General features: G+C 36.4%; 1 protein-coding gene across 1 annotated transcript; it reads right to left on the bottom strand.

Moving 5' to 3' along the window:
* Nucleotides 1–1,168: 1,168 nt before the first annotated feature.
* On the bottom strand, nt 1,169–21,891 carry slc7a3a (solute carrier family 7 member 3a). Its single transcript, XM_067423317.1, has 12 exons — nt 21,775–21,891; nt 9,484–9,929; nt 9,240–9,401; nt 8,004–8,175; nt 7,744–7,862; nt 7,399–7,621; nt 7,159–7,298; nt 6,702–6,804; nt 5,729–5,955; nt 4,555–4,721; nt 1,543–1,651; nt 1,169–1,443 (listed from the first exon to the last, which is right to left on the bottom strand). The coding sequence occupies exons 2-12, from the start codon at nt 9,848–9,850 to the stop codon at nt 1,298–1,300; spliced, it is 1,935 nt and encodes a 644-aa protein (XP_067279418.1). The 5' UTR covers nt 9,851–9,929; nt 21,775–21,891; the 3' UTR covers nt 1,169–1,297.
* Between the last annotated feature and the right edge of the window lie 1,940 nt (nt 21,892–23,831).

Genomic DNA, 23,831 nt, shown 5'->3' with positions numbered 1-23,831 from the left:
GATCATTATGGGATATCCTTCAAACAATATAAGTAGCTTTCAAAATCGTTCAAGTCGCAGCGGTTTTTATTAAAGTACTAGTTGGTAAGGATAACCATAGATACACAAACATTCAAAAGTTTGGAGATTTTTTAATGGTTTTGAAAAGAAAGAATGCTCACAAAGACTGCATTTATTTGATCGCAAATTGTGAAAAATATTTTAATTCAAAATAACGGTTTTCTTTTTTAATATATTTTATTCCTGTGACACAAAGCTGAAATTTCAGCATCATTACTCCATTCTCCATTCGAATTACTTCTACTTCAAATAAAAAAGAATAATACGGACTCCAAACTTTTGAACGGTAGTGCAAGTCGTTTTGGCAGAAACAGCAGTTATCAAGGAACTTTTGATAAACATCGTCTGGAAACACAACTGTTAGACAGTTAGTTTAAGAAAAATGATCAAGTTTAAGGAAGTTGGATGGATGGGTAAACTATACATGTTTATATAAAACAGCTTTTCTTTTCAAAAAATAATTTAGTATTTTGTAAAACTGAACATTTTCTGGCGTAACCTCATATGCTCCATTCAAAACTCGCACACACGCTTAAAAAAAACCTCATTTTATACCCAATATCATTATCCCAAAATACAGTATTGCTAATGCCACACTGTCATTCTTAGGAAATGGAAACATTTTCTACCCATGCACTCTTTTAGTCAACTCTCATACACGTGATTCTAGCCATGCCAAAATACCTAAAAAGCTCTTCAGTTTTTTTTCAGTTTCAATTCTTCAATTCTTCTGACAGTAACCAATGACCACAAATACTGTCTAACGGTTTCACATTCTGCATGGTGAACACTAGGGGTCCCTGTTGTAACTCACAACCTCGCACTGAAAATCCAGGAGGCAGGAGGAAACCATTTTGGATTCAGAATCCAAATGCTTTAGAGCACAAACCATGTGCTTGGAGTTCGATTTATGAAAACAAAATACCCTGTACACAGTCAGCTCATTGTCCACCAGACAATATGGCCATTACAGTACTAGTGATTACAGCAGCAGCCACAGGGACATTTAAACCAGCATCTACAGTACTGAAACGCCAACGCTCCACAGCGACCTCTAACGGAAAACTCTTTTCTAAGAGGAACCAGATAATTTTTTGAGAGGAAGAGATTTCCTTTTTTTTTTCAATTGAGATGGTCGGGGGGAATCTCTTGAATAAATGAGCCATTATTTTCACAACAAATCTGCAAAGTTATACAAATATTTGTAGGACAATATGCCCGTCGTTCTCTCTCTCTATCAAGGGGAAATTCCCTCCACTTCACTCTCCTCAACGCCTAGATATATAGGGCTTTTGTTCTGTAGGGCTGGCTCGTATTTTCGGAGGGAGCTGTTCATGGCCTCTGTACTGTTCCGGATACCATAGCCGAAGTAGATTATGAAACCTGGGAATGGACATGAGAGAAGAAAAATGGGAGTTTTGGAATGAAGGAAACAAACAGAGCGCTATCGCAGCCACAAGCTAAATAAACAGATGTACTCACCGATGCCCATCCACACGGTGAAGCGGCACCAGGTGGCCATGTCCAGCTGCATCATGAGATAGATGTTGACAAAGATACTGAACAGAGGCAGCCAAGGTAACAGAGGCACCTGCACACAGAAAGATTTAGAATTAAAGGGACACTTCACTCAAAAAAGATTCTGTTATCATTTCTTCACCCTCATGTGGTGAGGTAAGACTTTTGTTCATCTTTGCAACACAAATAAATTTATTTAAGTGAAGAGTGAGAGATTTCTGTCCCTCCATTGACAGCTACACAACTACTTTGACGCTTCAAAAAGTTCATTAAGAGATTGTAAAACGAATCCATATGAATTAAGCACTTTAGTCCAAAATTTCTAAAGAGACAATCGCTTTATGTAATAAACAGACTTAATTTAGGCTTTAATTCACAAAAAAACATCAGCAAACATGGAAGCTCATGCTTGCTTGATGTGCAAGAACCAACGAGGTTCATTCTCATGTGTTACGCAGCACGTTTGAGCTTCAGCAAGAACCAACGAGGTTCATTCTCATGTGTTACGCAGCACGTTTGAGCTTCAGCAAGAACCAACGAGGTTCATTCTTGTGTTACGCAGCACGTTTGAGCTTCAGCAAGAACCAACGAGGTTCATTCTTGTGTTACGCAGCACGTTTGAGCTTCAGCAAGAACCAACGAGGTTCATTCTTGTGTTACGCAGCACGTTTGAGCTTCAGCAAGAACCAACGAGGTTCATTCTCATGTGTTACGCAGCACGTTTGAGCTTCAGCAAGAACCAACGAGGTTCATTCTCTTGTGTTACGCAGCACGTTTGAGCTTCAGCAAGAACCAACGAGGTTCATTCTCTTGTGTTACGCAGCACGTTTGAGCTTCTGAAAGAACCAACGAGGTTCATTCTCATGCGTTACGCAGCACGTTTGAGCTTCAGCAAGAACCAACGAGGCTCATTCTTGTGTAACGCAGCACGTTTGAGCTTCAGCAAGAACCAACGAGGTTCATTATCATGTGTAACGCAGCACGTTTGAGCTTCAGCAAGAACCAACGAGGTTCATTCTCGTGTTACGCAGCACGTTTGAGCTTCAGCAAGAACCAACGAGGTTCATTCTCGTGTTACGCAGCACGTTTGAGCTTCAGCAAGAACCAACGAGGGTTATTCTCTTGTGTTACGCAGCACGTTTGAGCTTCAGCAAGAACCAACAAGGTTCATTCTCTTGTGTTACGCAGCACGTTTGAGCTTCAGCAAGAACCAACGAGGTTCATTCTCATGTGTTACGCAGCACGTTTGAGCTTCTGAAAGAACCAACGAGGTTCATTCTCATGCGTTACGCAGCACGTTTGAGCTTCAGCAAGAACCAACGAGGCTCATTCTTGTGTAACGCAGCACGTTTGAGCTTCAGCAAGAACCAACGAGGTTCATTATCATGTGTAACGCAGCACGTTTGAGCTTCAGCAAGAACCAACGAGGTTCATTCTCGTGTTACGCAGCACGTTTGAGCTTCAGCAAGAACCAACAAGGCTCATTCTTGTGTAACGCAGCACGTTTGAGCTTCAGCAAGAACCAACGAGGTTCATTCTCGTGTTACGCAGCACGTTTGAGCTTCAGCAAGACCAAACGAGGTTCATTCTTGTGTAACGCAGCACGTTTGAGCTTCAGCAAGAACCAACGAGGCTCATTCTCATGTGTAACGCAGCACGTTTGAGCTTCAGCAAGAACCAACGAGGCTCATTCTAGTGTAACGCAGCACGTTTGAGCTTCAGCAAGAACCAACGAGGTTCATTCTCATGCGTTACGCAGCACGTTTGAGCTTCAGCAAGAACCAACGAGGTTCATTCTCATGCGTTACGCAGCACGTTTGAGCTTCAGCAAGAACCAACGAGGCTCATTCTTGTGTAACGCAGCACGTTTGAGCTTCAGCAAGAACCAATGAGGTTCATTCTCATGCGTTACGCAGCACGTTTGAGCTTCTGAAAGAACCAACGAGGCTCATTCTTGTGTAACGCAGCACGTTTGAGCTTCAGCAAGAACCAATGAGGTTCATTCTCGTGTTACGCAGCACGTTTGAGCTTCAGCAAGAACCAATGAGGTTCATTCTCGTGTTACGCAGCACGTTTGAGCTTCAGCAAGAACCAATGAGGTTCATTCTCGTGTTACGCAGCACGTTTGAGCTTCAGCAAGAACCAACGAGGTTCATTCTCATGCGTTACGCAGCACGTTTGAGCTTCAGCAAGAACCAATGAGGTTCATTCTCATGTTTTGCAGCAAGAACTAATTTTTAAACCAAAATTTTACGATCTCATTATGAACTTTTTGAAGCATCAAAGTGGTAGCTGCATAGACTCAATAGTGGGACTGAAAGCTCTCAGATTTCATTAAAAATATCTTCAGTTGTATTTCAAAAGATGAAAGAAATTCTTAAGGGTTTGGAATAACATGAGAGTGAGTAATTCATCATTTTTGGATGAGCTAACCCTTTGAGGCTGGAATACACTACATGACTTTTAAAAATCTAAACAGATTTTAAAGCACCAGGCATCATACATCAGACTTTGTAAATGGTTGCAGACAAGCATTTGGCATTATACACTAGCATTACACACTACCAGACGTCACATAATTTTAAACACAACAAACTCGCGCAGAAACATGACAAATTATTTATAAAATGTGTTATAAAATTGGCTCAAAACATCAAAAAAAATGTATATCGTCAGACTGGATGGAGTCAACTTGTCTGAAGCTAGAAAAAGTCAAAAAAGTTGTGTAGTGTATTACAGCCTTTAATGTGGGGCAAGTATTTGGTGTTCTGCTGGAACGAACATGAGAATATAATGACATGAGGGTGACTACATGCTGGCACAACCCTCATTTTTGACAGAACTCTCCCTTTCAGTCTAAGAATTTGTGTTCTAATAGCACATTTCCTTTTACGTCACTTCAGTGCTTACTTCAAGTCAGGGCAAAGATTTATAGCATAATAAAAAGGCAAATTCAATAACAAGGACATCTGGTACCTTGAAGGTGAGAGCTTCCTTGCTCTCAGGCTGCCTCCAGATCACAATGACACACAGGATGCACAGCAGGACCAGAATGACACACGTCATCACCCACACAATCTCGAGATTCATGATGGCTTCCAGACGCAGAGCCAAAACCACACACAGCACGGTGATCAGCACAGCTACACAGACAAGAGGATATTGGAATTAGTCCATCAGCTGATTACGGATCAGCCAAATCACTGCCAACTACATCACTGAATCAGATAAATACAAATAACACAGAAACAAATGTAGGTCTATGTAGAGTTTAAATACACTACCGTTCAAAGATTTCTTTTTTTATGTTCTTGCAAAAAAGGTCTCTTTCTCATCAAGGTTGGATGTATTTGATTAAAGAGTAAAACTAATGAACAATTGAATATTATTACAATTTAAAATAACAGTTTTCAGTTTCAGTTGTATTTCATTTAATAGCAAAACTGAATTTTCATCAGAAATCATTGTTAAATGCTTATTTGGGGTTTAAGGAAAACTAATTATATTATTCTCAATGTTGAAAACAATTTTTGTGGAAACCATGATACATTTTTTCTAAATTATTTGATGAATAAAATTGTTTAAAAGAATGACATTTATTTGAAATAGAAATCTTTGTAACATTAAAATGTCTTTACTGTGACTTTTGATCTATTTAATATGTCCACACATTCACACACCAGAGATATTTCAATATTTCTCTACCATATCAGTTTGAGCAATATTAGTTTTTTACATTCTGATTATTTTGTGGTTACACCTTATTTTAAAGTGACAGTTACATTGTACTTACTCTAGTAAGTAAAGAATAATATTACATAACTACATACTTGCTATAGAGTTACAGTTACGGTTTGATTTTGGGATAGTTAATTGTAGTTATGCACAATTTACTGTAGTAAGTACATGTAGTAATGTGTAACTAAGTCACCTTATAATAAAGTGTTACCTGTTTTGTTTATCATTTTTCACTCACAAGTTAATATTTAAAAAAACACAAAACATGTAATAACACTTAAATTATACTATTATACTTAATATTATTACCAAATATCAAAATGAATATCCATTTTCAGTCTGTACATGTTGTGTTGTGATGCTTCAACACACTTTTTTTTAAACAGTTTTTGAAAGCAAAATCTTCACTCACAGATAATAGCAGTTGTGCAGTAAACAATAGTTCCAGACATTTCAGTTGGCGAGTCCTTGGAGGGAATCAGGAGGAGTTTCGGAGAGAATTTTTCTTTGCGGGGACTGTCATCCAGCTCTATGCCATATTCATCTCCACTGTCTCCACATACGGCAACTTTCTCGCCACCGACCAGTTCCACCAGTTTCTCAGTCTGACTGGAAGAGCTCAGATTTCCTGGTTGGTATCTAGAGACATAAAGATTGAGTACAATTACATCCTTGACATGACTGCAAACCCACAAAATTAAGCACCGTTACATATAGTAATATTCAAATGTTTGGAGTCAGTAAGATTTTTTTGAAATACAAAAAAAAAAAAAAAAATTCAGCAAGAACATATTAAACTGATCAACTGACAGTAAAATATTAATATTTCTAATAAATGCTTTCTAATCATAGAATCCTAAAAAATAAAAGAAATCACAGTTTCTACCAAACATTTTAAGCAACACTGTTTTCTACATTGATAATAATAGGAAATGTTTCTAGAGCAGCTAATCAGAACATTAGAATGATTTCTGCTGAAAATTCAGCTTTCATCGCAGGAATAAATTGCATAAAACAAATTTATAACTAATTTATTTTATTTTATAATTTCTATAACTAGAAAATAGTCATGTAAAATAAAATAATGACAGCTTTTGGATTTAACATTATATATAAAAATTCTGACCCTTCCCTCCCTATTCTAGCTTTTGCTACTCTGAGTAATATCCAAAACTTGGTATTTAAGGCACTTTTTGCATTTTTGCCTCTTCATGAAAGATCGCTCCCTGTACTCCATAGTTGTAAGTCGCTTTGGATAAAAGCATCTGCAAAATGCATAAATGTAAATATATTCACAGGAAAACGTTTTGTTTTGACAATATGGCCTCCCTAAAAACTTTAGTCAGTATGTAGCTGTAGACTATATGGTGCAGGTTTTAACATACCTGAGAATGAGGACACACACGGCCACCAGAGAGTATGCAAGCAATGTCCCTATGGACATAAGGTCAACCAATGCAGCCAAATCAAACAGAAATGCCATGAGAGCTAAAAGAAGACAAAACAAACAAGTTTGAAATTTAATCTCACTATAACATATCAAATATTAACATTATCTACTACATCCTAACTAGATGCAATGTGATAAAAGCTACCATGTAAATCTGAGTTTTTAATCAGAAACACTTGACAACAACAACACACTCTTCTCATACATTTCTGCAGTGTTGCACTGGGTGGCCCCGCACACAGTGAAATCTCATTGGTCCAAAATCCACATACAAGTATGTTCTGATTGGCTGTTGTTGTGCTGTATCTCTTAACAAAAATTATGAGACGCCTGTAATTTGTGCAAATTTAGGACTAATGTTGTATAACAAACAAATAAAGAACATCGCTCACATGCCACTATTCCAGACACCACAGTCGCCAGCAGTGGAGTTTTGGTTCTCTTGTTCATCCTGGAAAGGGAACGGAAGAGCAGCCCGTCCTCAGCCATGGCGTAGATCACTCGAGGCATTGGGAACATGGAGCCCAACAAACTAAGATAATAAAGAAAAATAAATGAATTAAAAAACAGATTCAGATAAATGGAAACTGTTGAATGAAAACACAAGACAAACAGAAAAGTCCTTGATTTACCTTGTCGAGAGGGCACAGAGTGAACCCACAGCTACAATATAGCGTGCCGGTGCCCATCCCACATAACTGAAAGCCTCTGGCAGGGGACTCTGAGTGTTGAGTTTGTAATAGGGCATCATGAGCGTAAGAGCAGCTGACACACCGAAGTAAGCGAAGAAGCAAATGAGCAGAGAGGCCACAATGCCAATGGGGATGGAGCGCATCGGGTTCTTGGCTTCCTCACCTACCGGAAAATACAAGGTTAAAGGAAATCACATACATTTATGACTCACCTCACAGATGGTAAAACAAAATGTTCAGCAATTGGTATTTGTGCTCTATAACAGCGACATTTATGAGACGTACTTGTTGTAGCAATGCAGTCAAAGCCAACAAAGGCGTAGAAACAGGTGGCTGCGCCAGATAAAACGCCACCAAAGCCGAACGGAGCGAAACCTCCACTTCCAAATATCTTTTCCACCCGTCTGTGAGAACAAAAATTTGTCAAATCTAGCACAAGAAAATCACATTATCCACCTCACAACTGTAAAAGATCCTCATTTGCTCCATTTTAAAAGCAGCTTGTGGATGAAACATTGAGCTGGATTTTGTCATGTCGAACTTACTCTGGTTCGGTGATATTTGTATCATTGACAAAGTCTTCATATGTGAGGTTCCAGTTTGCTGTGTTGCCCTTGACAAAGCCAGAGATGATGACAAAGCCCAGCACAATCAGGTTGATCCCAGTAAAGATCTTGTTCACCAGAGCAGACTCACTTACACCAAAAGCAAGCAGCCCTGAGGAGTAAATTGCAATTTTTTAAATTTATGATTTAACACCATATAAGCAGCAATGGCTATATTCATGGCAATCAACAGTATTTACATTTAAAAAAAGTAATTATGAGTACAATATCACAATACATCACTTACAGTAATTTAACTATTTTGTCTTAAAAATGATCAATATACAAAAACATACATTTATACCAATAACAACAACAGTAATAATAACAATTACATAGAATCTTTCCATTTAATATGTGAAATGAATTATAAAATTATTCCAAGAGAAACCTTTTTAAAAATGTCCATTAATACATTTTATGAATAAAACTTATCTAATTTCATTTAAAAATGGACATTCACTTAAAATTAGTTTTACCCTCAAGAAATTCGTACATAGATCACAAACTGGTTTATTAAATTGCGAAAATCAGAAATGCCTTATTTAATTATTTACCTTTCAGTTTGTTTTTCACTCACATGTACATAAGTATAACGATTACTCTGATTAAGCTGAATTATTTAGGGATAAATATTCATCGTTTTAAGATGTCAGTGTTTAAATGTATTACCTGATAAAAATTAGCGAAAATATATTCGATTTTTTTTATGCATACACATTTCCATTTTTTCCCAGTCATTTTTTTCCATCATCTAACGTTCATTTAAAGCTAGTATTTAACACGTTAACTTAATAATCTTTCATCTTTAATTTAATAATAACAATGTAAATGTAATCTTTAGCCAATCTCCAAATTAAATATCCATATTGTTGTGATGTTGTTTGATTCTTGAAGCATTTCAAACTATTGATTTTATTTGCTAGTATTTTATTTATTCACACAAAATAGTATAGAATTGTAATCAATAACGCATTAGTTATTGGCTATAAAATATTAGTTTTGGCTTATGGGTTTTAGGTCTTATGGTTCATATTGATGTATCCCTAATTATAAATAATATAACTTTTTTATAAAAAGTTTTAACATCTTATTGTATCATCTTAGTGTTTGTGGTTGATCTGTTTATCTCTACCTTTCTGGTAGCCTCATTTAGATGAAGATTACATTTCTCACCAGTCAGTAGCAGGATGAGAATGAGGGCAAATAGGTCTGGATATTCTGCAAGAACCTTTCCAGGAACCTTCATGGCCATGGATGCTCTGAAGAAGATAGAGATCTTCTGCTCGATTAGGTTATCGAATGTAGAGCTCCAAGCTCGCGCCACACTAGCTGTGCCTGAAAACAAGAACCAGCTTTTATGTTTCAGTTACTGTGGATTTCTTTAAAAATGGATCATCAACTAGTACAATACACTTACCTATAACATAAGAGAGGATGAGGTTCCAGCCGGTGATGAAAGCCCATATTTCTCCCACTGTTACGTAGCTGTACAAGTAAGCAGACCCTGTCTTAGGGACTCGTGCACCAAATTCTGCATAGCACAGTCCAGCCAGCATGGAGGAAAGTGCGGCCACAAGGAAGCATAAGACTATAGCAGGACCTGCCTTCTCTCTTGCAACCTCCCCAGCCAGCACATACACTCCAGCGCCAAGTGTGGAGCCCACGCCGAGTGCCACTAGATCAAGAGTGGACAGACACCGAGCAAACCGTGTTTCCTCCCCAGAGCAGTCCAGAGCCCGACGGCGTAGCAGCGCATGTCCAAAAGAGGCCATTTTGTTCACCATGGTTAATGCAGAATGAGGTGTAAAATCTGATGAGGTTCTTGGTTGTGCTGGTTCTTAGAAGCTCTTGTTACTTATATGTCTGAAAGAGCACATAAAACAGGAAGGAAGAATTAGAAACATTTGGGTGTGTGAGAGTTATTGCGTAAGGCAGTATGCTTAGGTTGGATCTTACCGGTCTAGTCAGGACATAGTGTATTTGTTTTTCCTGTTGAACTTGACTGCGTTTATCACACCTTTTGCCAACATTCATTCTCAGAATTCTTACCACATAAGGAAGGATAAAGCTGCCCAGAATTCTCAGAGGAGTGTCTCAACTCTCCAGATTTATGCCCTCTAATTAAATAGTTGGTTACGGTCAGATTTAAAAATGGAATCTATAACACATTTATCAAGTAAAAAAGTATTCCTAGAGGAAAGGACCGGCAACACACCTCATTACATGAATGTGGAAGTTTTATCCACAATCAAGGGCACAAAAAGTGTACAATTTAAATACATTTTTCAATATATAATTAAAAAATAAAAAACAACATACACTACCATTCAAAAATGTGGGATCAGTAAGTCTCTTATGCTTACCATTTATATTGTGAAATATTAATACATTCAGAACATTATTAATGTTGAAAACGGTTTCATATATTTTTGAAGACAGTTCAAAAGAACATCATTTTCTAATTTTAAATAAACAAAATAAAGATATGATAGATAGATAAAAGAAGATAAATAAAATAAAGATTATTTTGCAATATTATAAATATTGTCACTGTTACTTTCAAATCAATTCAAATGAATGCATACTTAAATAAGTAAATGTATTAAATACATTTTTTCTAAAAGTAATAATTCCCCAAATTTTGAATGGTAGTGTATAAAGTTTTCATTTTCAAGACAGCCAGTTCTGAGGTTTTACTGCCATGATATAAGGCCTAGTCCACACATACATGGGTATTTTTAAAAATAGAAGATTGAAAATTGGTCTGGGGAGTCTGCTATGTATATTTATCTACTCCACAAGAGGTGTGATAAACAAGCATAATTCAAATGATAGTCCTTCAACCAGTCAGACCAACGATCTGGGTGATGTACTTTGCAAAGCCGGTCAGTAGTTAGGCAAACACACACTTCTTTTGTAGGAATTGTTCCAGGGCAAGTTTCTGCTTCATTTTCAAAGAAAACTAGCCTTTGAAATCTTTTAAAACAGCAGCGAGTGACAGCGGCATCAACTGGTTGCTGCGCTTCGGTGGCCACCATGTCCAATATAAACAAAAGGCTGCACTAACCCTACCGATCAAAGAAAACTATCTGCATTTTTACATTTAAAAAAAAAACCTCATTCAGTGATTTATAATCGTGCTTCCTTATTAGGGACCTCAATTTATGTCCCCACAGTGACAAAAGTCCCCATGAGTCAGTGTGCATTCAGGTTGAAGTGTGTGCATTCACCAGGATAGAAAAATATGAACACCCGAACACACACAAAACTGTATTTACAGTGAAGAATTACACCACTCCTGAAATGGCTTGGATCTACCAATAAGATGTTACCGTAGAATAGAAGAACCATGACAAATGAGCTCAGCAGTGAACTCCCTTTCTCAGGAAGAACTGTGGAAATATGACTCTGCAATCCGAAGCTCAGAACTCAAGTATATCCCTAGAAAATGAACTCAAGTATATCCCTAGAAAATGAACAGGATAGACAGATCTGCAATCCATCTCAATCCATACAAAGTCAAAGTCAGCTTTACAGTTAAATGCACTTTAAAAGTGCGGTCAAATTTACTGTGTATCTGCAAATTACCGCAGCCAAAATTCAATTTCAATAGGAATCCACACGACTGGGAGTTTGAACAACCATGAAGGCCAAATATTTGCAACAGGTTCAAGTTGGTCACACAAATTTGCTGCATTGACCAACAGAAAGCTGCTTGATTTGGAAGTGACTTCTGTGGGTAGTGCTTCACTACACTTTTGACAAGAGACAATGGACCTTTGATTGATGGACCTTGAAATTGAATCCTTCTTAAATTAATATATTGTCATTGTATTCTTTAGACTTGCCTACACAAAAACGAGTTTTATCTCAATTATAACCACATGTAAACTAACTGTTGCACTCTACCAACAAGATTCACAATGTTCTGTGTGAACCCTTCAGTATCTTATTGACCCGCTCGGCTCCTTATCAGAGCTGTCTGATTCCAAAGCACTGCTGCAGCAGCATCATGTTACATGGTCATGTTTATGTCTGAGCCAGCGGTAGTACTATAGTACACTGTTGATGTTCCAAGCAGTTCTTTACCTAGGTCATCATTCTTAGTGGTGACGTTTACAGTGATGTCTAACAGAAATGATTTGGAAACACAAGCACGAACAAGGTCACAACATAACCTTGAGTTGCAGCAACAGCTATCAAAACCAAACACTGATGCAATGACAGTGAAGAAAATCAGAACATGGAGTGCTCTGTCGATTCAGTGTTCTTACATTTCGCACAAACTACCATGACGACTCGATTTCCCGTCTCACGGCGGAGATCAATTACTTAACATTTATAGCAAAAACTTGTCACATAAACAACAAAACTAGAACAATGAAATCGCTAAAAATGGCCTCATGAAAGTTGTGTGAATGCTTGCAAAGAATCCTGCGTCTTGGATCAAAGACAGGTTTGACAAAGAGGACAGAGGAGGGGGGGAAACAAAAACATCCCTGTAATTCACTGTACAATAGAGGGGCTGAAATAGACTCTTTTTATCTATAAGGTGGTTTGTTTCACTTGGCACAGCAGCTGGCAAGATTCTTAGCAGGTTGAATCGAGCTCAGTCTGGGCAGGAGCTCAGAACTTTAAGCCACTGTTGAGGTCTTGCACAAAACACACAATGGCTCCTTTCTTTCACTACTTGCTGCTTTTTGTTATCTTGAAATGAATATACGCATACAGCATATTAATGTGGCACTGATATATCTAGCAGTTGAGAAAGCTTGGAATCATATCTTTCTTTGTTTCAGGTTGGAGCGTTGACCAGTTGTGGAGGTTATAGGGTGCACCGATATCAGTTGCCTTGAAAATGTTCCCTACCAGGAGATTCTTTTTGGGCTGTACAGTGTTTGATAGGCCACAGTGAGGGCGGCTGTACTAATCTCTTTCTTGTGGTCTCCACGAGGATGGCTGGGTGACACGTAGGCGAAATTAAATCTGTAAGGCTTTTGATCTGGCCATGAGAAATTCATGAATGCCATGACGTCTGTTATCCTGAGGAAACTGGCACACCAGCGAGACCTACACATTTCACTGTAACATTTCTGATTACTCAATACTGATGACACTTGACATGGGAGGAATGAAATATAAGAATATTTCCATAATACAAAAACAAAATCTTATTATAAAGTAATTAATTGTTTCCAAAGTACAGCGAGGACCTGTACAATGAGCCAAATTCCTTGCATTATCTGGAATTTGAAAACCTACTTTACTTGGAAATTAAACCTGATTCTGATAATTAGTTTAAAACACACAGGTGGCAAGTTCTTAAAAAAAAGTGCCCTTTGTATGCAGCTTTTATAAGGTTTTGCTAAACTTTCATACCATTTTCAAGAAACATTGACACTTAAATGTCATGTGGTGTAACCATTATTATACAGAAATAAATAAATTGACATTACTAGTGTGATTTTAAGATTTTATTATTCAAAAAAAAAAAAAAATTTTATATATATATATATATATATATATATATATATATATATATATATATATATATATATTCAATTCTAGTATTTTCTAGAATTCTAGAAATTCAATTCTAGTATTTTCAAATATTTTGAATTAACTTTTAATATTTTCCATTTATTTTGAATGCACACATATTACTTAGTAAAAAAGTAAAAAATTACACACACACACACACACACACACACACACACACACACACACACACACACACACACACACACACACACACACACACACACACACCACCTGGTCAAAAGTTGTTAGGTTTTTAAGCAAATGCTTAAGAGTCAATAAATGGATCTTTATTGCAGTGATTATTATGTTTTTTGCAAGTTATATGTTTGAGAACAGTTTTCCTAGCCCTAATTGAGGGAGTGTGTAGCATTCATTTCTTCAACACCTCAGAAGACAAATCATGGCATATTCCAGGATGACAATTTCAAGATGCATCAGGCACTCAAATTGTAAAGACAAGATTTTGAAAGATGTAAATTTTTGGTCAAGATCTTGTATTGACAATGCAAGAGTCCAGCACTCTGTAAAGTCTCTTCCAGCACACCCCAAAGACTTTCAATGAATTTAAGTTCTGGACTCAGAGGTGCCAATTCATGGTTGAACATGATTCTTTAGGTTCCCTCTCAACCATTCTTTCACAATTTGAGCCTGATGAATCTTGACATATGAATTTTTATGTACTTTTAAACAAATCAATAGTTAGGGGAAAAACAACGTGTCATATCATTGCCCTACTTCAAGTTGTAACACTAGATGTGCAGGCTAGTAGCAACAACGTTGATCAATGAATGCACAGGGCAGACTTAGACATGAAGGAACAGCGCTCATCGTGTCTGGGTTTATGTAACCCATACATTAGTGTGAGATGCTAGTGTTTTGAAGTGACTCACTGGGCTTTTCTCAAAATAAATACCTCAATGGATTCTAAGAGGCTTACATAAAGACCCACCAACCGGTTAACCTTCTTAACAGGAGAGTAAGGACTTCTATTGGTTTACATTAGGTGTTGTTGTTGTTTTGGTTCTCTTTTTCGTGGAACAGATTTTGTACGGCTGCAACTCAGTAAATGTGTTTTCCCAATATCTGAACTCTCAAAACAAACCCCACTAACCCCCTATTCAAGGTTTAATCAGTTTCCCTTAAATAAAAAAATTGGGCAATTCCATTTGTGACCCTTTGAGAGACATTAAAGGCCTATTCAGCCTTATTACTGTTACTTCTCATGACGGGATTTGAAAAAAAAAAACATGGTGGGAACAACCATTCCCAGGCTCATATTCTTACTAACTCAGGGTCACTATTACTTCTTGATCATTCTAATAACCCTTAAATTTGATTTAGCAGTCTGATAAGACCTACACAAATAAAATGATATCTGTGGGTAAATGGACATTTCATAGTCTGCATGCAGAGCAAATAAACACAGAACGGGAATATATATCTTCTCACACCAAACATCAAGATATGCCGTTGAGGAAGGAGATACTACGAAACTGTTTAAGGATCCACAGGATCCACTGGACACTGGTGCCATATTACAAGCAGAGACCAGCATGAGAGTTTCATTCTTTGAGAACTCAACTGTTCATGGTTATGAAACGGACTTAGTCAGGCCTCAGGGTGGCACATGCCGCTGTGAATGAACCTGGCAACCTCTCAAAAAGGTGGCTTAATGCCATCACACACCCCCATTTAGTGCTCCACAGACTGTGCAAAATACCAGCCAGAGATGATTTATCATACTAAACAAGCTTGAGGTTTTCACTATTATTAGTGTAATTATTAACTGACAATTACCAATTTCTTCAACCAATATTATTTGCAAAAAAATAATACTAATATATGTATATAATATTTAAGTCAGAATGAAACAAAATGCAATCGTCCTTAGAGAAACGGTATCTTGAACAAAAAATGTTGGTCAGAACATGATTCTATTGGTCTATCAGTAATTGAGTGAATGGATGGTTGTGGTTTGCTAATTGCTGTGATCTGACGTGAGTGACAGGTTTCCCCACCCTCGTCATCAGAGAAGAGAAGAAGTTGCAAGATTAAAGGTGTTGCATGTAATTTGTTTTAACTGTACTAAAGCACAAAAATAACATTATATGTTTGCAGATATTTAGGAATGACACATACTTGTTTCTCTATACGGCTAATTTCATGCCAACTGTGAGGGGTGAATTTTTTTTATTTGTTTGCATTATATAAAGCCTTAAAGTTCTGCATAATTAAGGGTGTGGTCACTTTGAGTGACAGGCGGATAGCCATTGAGCCGCTGTCTGTTAGTCATTGCGTCACCTCAGCTCCGCCCACGTCTGGCCTCTTTGCCCATTTTCTGTTATCCGGGCGTTATATGGCGATGGCCAGCTCGTCTCTACTTCACGCTTCAGAACTGCTCTTCGGAATCCTATGGGTGAAGTCAAGGACACTCTACATCAATTTTTTTTACAATCTATGGCAGGGGTCGGCAAGTATATTTGGCCACGGGCCAAAAAAAAAAAAAAAAAATCACCACTAGGCGGGCCAGAATATAGTCAAGGGATAATTTAAGAAATAAATAACTGAATAATACAACTAGAATTGGCTGACATATTGTAAAAGTGTCTTTTGTAACTGGCAGTGAGGTTATAATTTTTTTAAATAAATTAATAAAGCAGTCGCCTAGTAACATGTAACTTGTAAAACATTGCTGCAAAAACGTTGCCATATTTTTTAAAGGCAAAATCACTGAAGAGAAAATTGATTAAAAAAATCTAAATTGTAAGTAAATGTTGTTATAATTTCCTAGGTTTGCACCCGCAGGCCGGCAGTTGCCGACCTCTGGTCTATAGTTTCATGTCAGAATGTCTGTTTTTGTTTAGGTCTCTGTGATCCCGCCCACGGCCAATTTACCTAATAGTATTTCGACACCCTGGGTTGCCAGATGGTGGAAAACACAGCATATTGTAGCTACGGAAGCCAGCAAACAAACTAGGTCAGATATCGCTGATTCTACCCGTCCTAAAAATCCCTGGCATCAATCTAAAAAGTGCTACATCCAGAGGCATACTAAAATACAGATAAATCAACTCATCAGCTTACAATGCAAGCCTCATTGCTTTCCAATTGCATTTGTTCTTGTTGTGTCCTCAATCTGGCAACCACCATCAAGTCTGTGGAGGAGGAGGCAACAGAAACAACCCTCTCCTATATTTTGAATTTGGATTGCAGTACCCATTTCAACCACTAGAATATATTAAGTTGAATATACGGCCCAATATTACATACTGCACCTTTAAAGATTACAATGGCACGTTAGTTTTTAAAAGCAATAATTATGTGCACAGACAAATAATTTAAAATAAATACTGCAATATTCCATTAAATGTATGGGTTCTTGTACAGCTGTCTAGCACTTTTTCCCTCATAATCTGTGATTAGAAAATATGAAAAGTTGAGTGTTTTTTTAAACATTATTTGCACATTTCTACTTAACGGTAGGGTGTGATATAAAACACTTTTGTCCAAATTTGTCAATACATAATTAAAATTTAAGTACTCTGAAAAAGAGAGTATAAAAATCGAGTGACCCTAGACTTTTTAATCTGCAATAACCACCGCTCATTATTTTCGTTCGGGACGAAACAAATGATTGGCTTGGGCGACTGTCACGCTCTCTCGCTACCATGGCTACAGGATCTGCCCACATGCGTGCGCTAGTTTGATTTGAGCAGTTCAAGAGGCAAGAAACCTAGGCAAAATAATGGCAGAGAAAGAGCATTCAAAATTCCCAGTGCAGGGTTTTACAGTCAGGCAAACAATGCAAAAAAAGGAAGACAGTACAAAAAAAGGCATTGCACAAAAAGTTTTTGGATAAACAAAGAAATCAAACGTGAGTAAATATCTGCATGGCTTTCCAACGATGTTGAAAACTGAGGGACCTAAAGGGGCTGAAAAAACGACTCATTGCTGGCTGTATTTCTGCTGGACAGGTAATCTTTCATTTTGATTATACATTTTTTTGGTTTGTGTTTTCATGAAGCATGTATCAAGAGCACATGAAGCTGCCTAATATAGCTAACACAACATTACTTAGCATAGTTACAATGTTGTATTGAATTTCGTGTTGAATTTCGCAAAATGTAACTTTTAGATAACAAAATGCATGTGTAAAAGCTAGTACACCACATCCAGGAACTTTTTTTTAGAACTAAGTTAGCTTTAGCTACTACTACTCAACAATGCTTTCATCATGGAAACTCTTACATGCAAAACACAGTTTATGTTATGACTCTTACATAGAATTCATCTTCATCACAGTAAAACTGATGTTATTGGAATAACGTATCGTCAATGCGACCCATTTTCTTTGCCTTATAAATATAACTAAAGTTAGCTCGTTATCGAATCAAACAAAAATATATTTTAAACTTTACCAGTATCGGTATTCTAGCTTGATAGTGAGTACTAAAAGATATCTTATTTGTTTATATTCATTCTGATAAAGTTAGATTTTTTATAACATGTGATTCTGACATGATGTGACTACATACACATCGCCAGCTCAGGTAAATAATGCGTCTTCCAGCTGAGCGGTCGGTGAGGCGCGTTCATGTATTTTGGGGGCGTGGCTTTGGAAAGAGCCCAGAAGGGAGAAGGTGGAGTAAATGGAAATAATGAGCTGTCTTTAAAACAGTCGTGAGAGGTCTACAGACACTCAATGTTTATACTTTCTTTTTCAGAGTACTTACATTTTAATTATGTATTGATATTTAAAGAAAGTTTAAACAAATTTGGAAAAAAAGTTAACCAATTCTTACCTACCCTACCTTTAACCGATTAAACTGATCCACAGCCAAAATGCTTCTGAAATAAATGTAGTCAAACTACACTAATTCTACGTCACTAAGAATGAAAATTATGCTTAATATTGTTTATTGCTCTAGTTATCAAGCTATGAGTCAGTATATGACCCTTGTCTTGGGGATAGGTGAGTAATGAAAAAAAATCTGGTTTTGGGCAGCTTTGAATGATGCAATCTGAAGCTGGTATTGCATCATATATCAAATGAATCACATTATATTATACCCAGAAATCATGGATGATGCAATCCTGAATGAAGCGTACATCACTTTACTAAACACATTTCCCTATATCAGCTGCAGAAATCATACCACAGGGGTGCAAAACTCAATTCTTGGCAAGCCATAGCCCAGCAGAGTTTAGTTCCAAACCTGCTCCAACACACATACCCGTAGTTTTCAAATAAGCCTGAAGGACTTGATGAGCTGAATCAGGTGTAAACTCTGGAATTTTACACGCCTTTTAGTGTCATGTGTAAATTTCAGTTTTGCCAAAGAGAGCAGAGATGCCTCATACTTGTATGAACAAATAACTTTAAATAAAGCCCATCAATGTTTGCAGACTATTTCTGGACAGTCACAAGATGCCAGTCAATGAATTCAAGAGACAAGCCAAGAAACAGAGTATACACTGAACAGGAAGTATGTACATAATAGTTGTTTTGTTTCATAAGAAATTTGATCAAACACTTTGCTGATTTTAAAGTGTTAAATAAACAAGAAATACTAAAAAAAATCTGTTGAACGAACAATTAAATTAAGGAAAACTTTTCCACAAAATTGAATTACATTTTTAAAACAAAATAAAATTGGTTTTAAATAATTTGTTGTAATCTTGTTTTATAAGCTTAAATTAATTTAGTCAAGACTACTACTAACTAACAGTGTTATTCCTACTATATAAAGTAGGATAAAGAGGGGTAGAACTGATGACCATATGTAGACTATGGGAAATATGTCAATCAAATTTACTTTATTTATTTCTATAAAAACCATTAGTCAACTCAACACTTGTGCACTGCACATACTAAGTGTAACATTCCATAGCATGTAAGTAATGATCAAGTGAAAACCTTCAAATCACTGGAATTAACAAAGAATAAACACTTTTAAATGTCAGATATAACATCAAACTTTAACAGGTCTTTTCATTTACTAAAAACACATAAACAGCACTTAATTTCAACATTTACTTTCCCAATCCATACCTAGGAAAAGCATGCAGGGAACCAGAAATCCACTGCCCAGTTTCAGTCAGTGGAACAGAAATGATTCATGTAGTCCAATACAAATGTTTTAGGCAAACTTAACATTTTACGAATTTTATTGCAAAAAGTGCAAAAAGTAAAAAAGACCAAGAGGTGTGTTGTTTCAGCTTATTGTATTTAAATAAACTGAGAAAACAGCTAGAAATGTTTTTTGAGTGATATCTACACAATTTACATAGAGGTGAAATGTAAAAAAACGTATGATATCTTGGAAACAGTAGACAATCAGTAGTTTTAATAGTCATATTTGAATTCAGCACATAAAATACATAATGAATAGCACGTGATCTATGACGCAGAAAAAAAAAATGCAGACCAGTGTTATTGGCACTGTAATATTATGACTACCAATGTTGGATGGTCTCTAAAGAATAGCACCCAAAAAAATCATAACACCACTGTTCAGTATCCTATACATTTAATTTCTTAAATAGTAATTATTATTGTTGTCAAATGATTAACCAAAAGAAAAGTTTCTGTTTACATTATATATGTGTGTGTACTGTGTATAATTATTATGTATATATATATATATATATATATATATATATATATATATATATATATATATATATATATATATATATACACACACACACACACATGCATTTAAAAATTGCTATATTTATATGTAATATATATATACAGTATATACATGCAAATATTTCTTAAATATATACGTACGTATATGTGCGTATTAAAAAATATACATAATGATAATAATAGACATATATTATGTAAACTCAACCCAAATTTTTATTTGGGATGTAATTAGTCGCGATTGATCGTTTGCCAGCCCTATTTTACATTCATAGGATTTAATAAAATAATGTGTTATTTGCAACCATTAATTCTCAAGTGGCCAATATGTAGTATTAACAGTAATTAATATTATTTAATTATGTACATAATGTGCATAATACGTTTTCTGTTGTGAAATCTAAAAAAAATGTGTTTAAAAGCTGTGTAAAAAATAAAATATCTGATGCAAATTATACCTGCAAGAAACCGAGTTTTATCTTCCAAAAGGGTACAATAGATACGATTATTTTAACAGAGCGCCTATATTATACCCTATATGACAAGTCACACAAAACACAATAAACGTCACGGGATGAATAAGGTACCCCTCTGACGTAATATTCCAACAGCATCATTTGTTAGGTTTGAGATCTGGTCTGAACTGGTGCCAGTCAGGCAGTTCTGGGCTGATGCAACTGTTACAACAGATAAAAGTACAACTTCCGGTCAGTGACGCCGTCGTAGCGTGTCTAACGATGAGCGGGAACTCGAGTGAATGAATGAAAACACGACGCATAGAGACTAAAAACAGGAAGAAAAAAATCTAACACATCAAATGTCGGAAACAAAACCGAGGCATATTGTACATTTATATAGACAACTTGTATAACATTTAAATGAGCGGTGTTCGTTCTTCCCAGAGCCATTGGCTCTGGTTCTTCCAAGCTCGCGACGGCAAACATATGTTTCACTTCTCCGAATAATAATCCTGCAAAATAACTGATTAAGAGACGGGCGAATGGTTGTAACCAACATAATTTGAGGCATGTCATTGCATGTCATTTTATATTAAGAAATATCACAATTCATCAACTGTAGGATATACAGTATTTGCAAACATAATTAGGCTACATGTAGGACTATTTCGTAGGAATCGTATGAAATATTAATTAGTATATTGACAATTGATGCACAAAAATAATTTGTTCCAATTGTTCTGCTGACAAGAGTGCACTAGCCCAATATACATTCTACAAATATTTAGTTTTTTTTTCTTCTTTTTTTTTTTACAATTATACGTTTAATAATTGCATGCAAATATTGCATTCTCGGGTTAATGTCCGTCTGTAGGTTTATTTGTAAAAATGATTACATGCACATTTCGATTGCATCAGATATTTTACCATATAACGTTAGCCTAGTGGATCCATTCTGCACCGTGGAGTCAAGATGGACTAAATCGATCTTTTAGTTATATTAAAAGCCTAATATATGTCTAATATATTGCAAAGGAGTAAAAGGTTGAAAAGTTACCTCTTGGTATCTGATGGGAAGGTGCCAATAAGTTCAGTGTGTTGTATTTATCTCGCCTGGCTGCGTGCGTGCGCCCTGTGCTCATCCTCAGCTTCTGTGTCTACGTTTAGACGCTCGATGACGTGAGTATAAACAAACCCTGACAGTCTCCGCCCATCCGCTGAAGGAACCAAACAGCTTTGAGGGCGTTTCCAAGCGTAGTATTTCAGTAAATTATTATTAATAATAATAATAATAATAGATTTTATTTATAACGCACTTTTCATTCTGAAGAATCTCAAAGTGCAACAAAGGGAAAAAATAACAAAAAAATGAATAACAAGTAAAAATATAGAATAGGCAACAAACAACCAACACAGAAAACAGAGAACAGAGCTGATGGTGAACAGAAAACAGTTTCATATCGACAAAACTACGTAAAACACGCAACATCATTAGAACTAGTTTTCTCAGTGTGCTATAAAGAACACAATTTTTCTTATTTTTTAAGAAAAGTTTTTTAATCCTTTAGATGCCAAGGACCATGAAATATGCCTTATGCAAAGAGACATGCTCAATTTATACTGTGAAAAATAAATGTATATTATAAATATGTGTAAAATTCTATTTTGAAACTTTTTTTTCTATAGCCTAAACAAATAGGCTATACATTTATGTACAAATTTAATCTGATCTTATAGCTGATTTTATAGTTAACTGCATCAAATAGTTAACAATTGCATCAAAGCTGCCGCTGAATTCAGTTAAGATTTCCATGGTGACAAGTTTCAGGGTGTGTCCCAGTCCTTGAGAGTATTTAATGGACTGTAAACCATGTTAACCAAAAATACCTAATGATACCATAATGGGAATTACTTTGAGCATAACCTCTTTGGTGTACAAAACTGAAAGTATCAAAGCAACCTTGTGTGCACTATATTAGACATAGGGCCTACTGTATTTATTTCCACAACCATATTTTTTTACTTACAGAGAAAATCAGGTAATGGCATTAGGGGATCTCATGGGTGGATACTATCCTAGCCCAGCAGGTTTAGTATGGTCTCCGCTTTAGCTTTGCTGTTAAATAAAATAAACTTTAATGTGGGATCTCGTTCTGTGGTGTAGTGTATGGGAGAAGGTTCTGTTAGTGTTATGAAATACATTTCCTCCTGTCGGCCTTGATAAAGTTCAGATTGCTCTCCTAAGCAGGGGGCCCATTATCTGCAGAAACATAGACTTAATCAGAAACTTTTCCAAGAAATGAAATTGGCCCTTGTATGGGTTTTTTCCCCTTTTGAGAGTGCAATTGGAGGTGCATATGTACAACAAACAGGGAAACATGGATCTGTCTTTTATTAAATGTAGCCTAATATAATAAACATTGTAAGTTTTGTTGGTTCCCGTCCAGACAAAATGTCTGGTGCATATCCTCGATTCTTGTTTAATCTTTTTCCATCCCGTCAAGTTGACTAAACCATCATAAAACAATGGTAACCCGTGGAAACCAGGTCATGGCCTTGTATTCTGTGATCTCATCCACTGCAGTTTCAGGGTTAACAAAGCACGTGTAATCTCACTTCTGTCCATTCGGCTGCTTCTTTTAGCATGTTTTCATAGGGAGGGTTAAAGTCTGTGCATCAAAGAAAGCTTTGTGGTCTTTGACATCGGTCAGTTTGTGTAGGCATCAAATATATCCCATTTGGCTTCCGCTTCATGGACTTATGCATCAGTCATGCGTTAGGCGCAAACTCATTTCCAAAGTACTGCTCCTATTTTCACAACGTCAGATAAAGTCTATTAAAGTGAATGGCAAGTGCAAATTAATGAATATGCAACCCTTTGCAGTGAGAATGGGTGATACTGATAGCCCTCCTTTTACAGTGTGAACAAAACAACTTTAAATAAAGCATTTGTGCAGCCTATAAACATTAAATTATAGCCTATTTCCTTAAGTTCTTCAATAGGCTATTACAATAAAACACTGCATTCTATTACTTTTAAATTACATTTTTGAACTTGTTTATCCATCCTTGTGTCTCACACCGCCAGTTCGTCTAAACTATTAATATATATCC

The sequence above is a fragment of the Pseudorasbora parva genome, chromosome 18 (genome assembly GCF_024679245.1).
Source record: "Pseudorasbora parva isolate DD20220531a chromosome 18, ASM2467924v1, whole genome shotgun sequence".
Classification (NCBI taxonomy): Eukaryota; Metazoa; Chordata; class Actinopteri; order Cypriniformes; family Gobionidae; genus Pseudorasbora; species Pseudorasbora parva.
The sequence above is the reverse complement of the archived record's forward strand: the minus strand, read 5'-3'. Positions and strand labels throughout refer to the sequence as shown.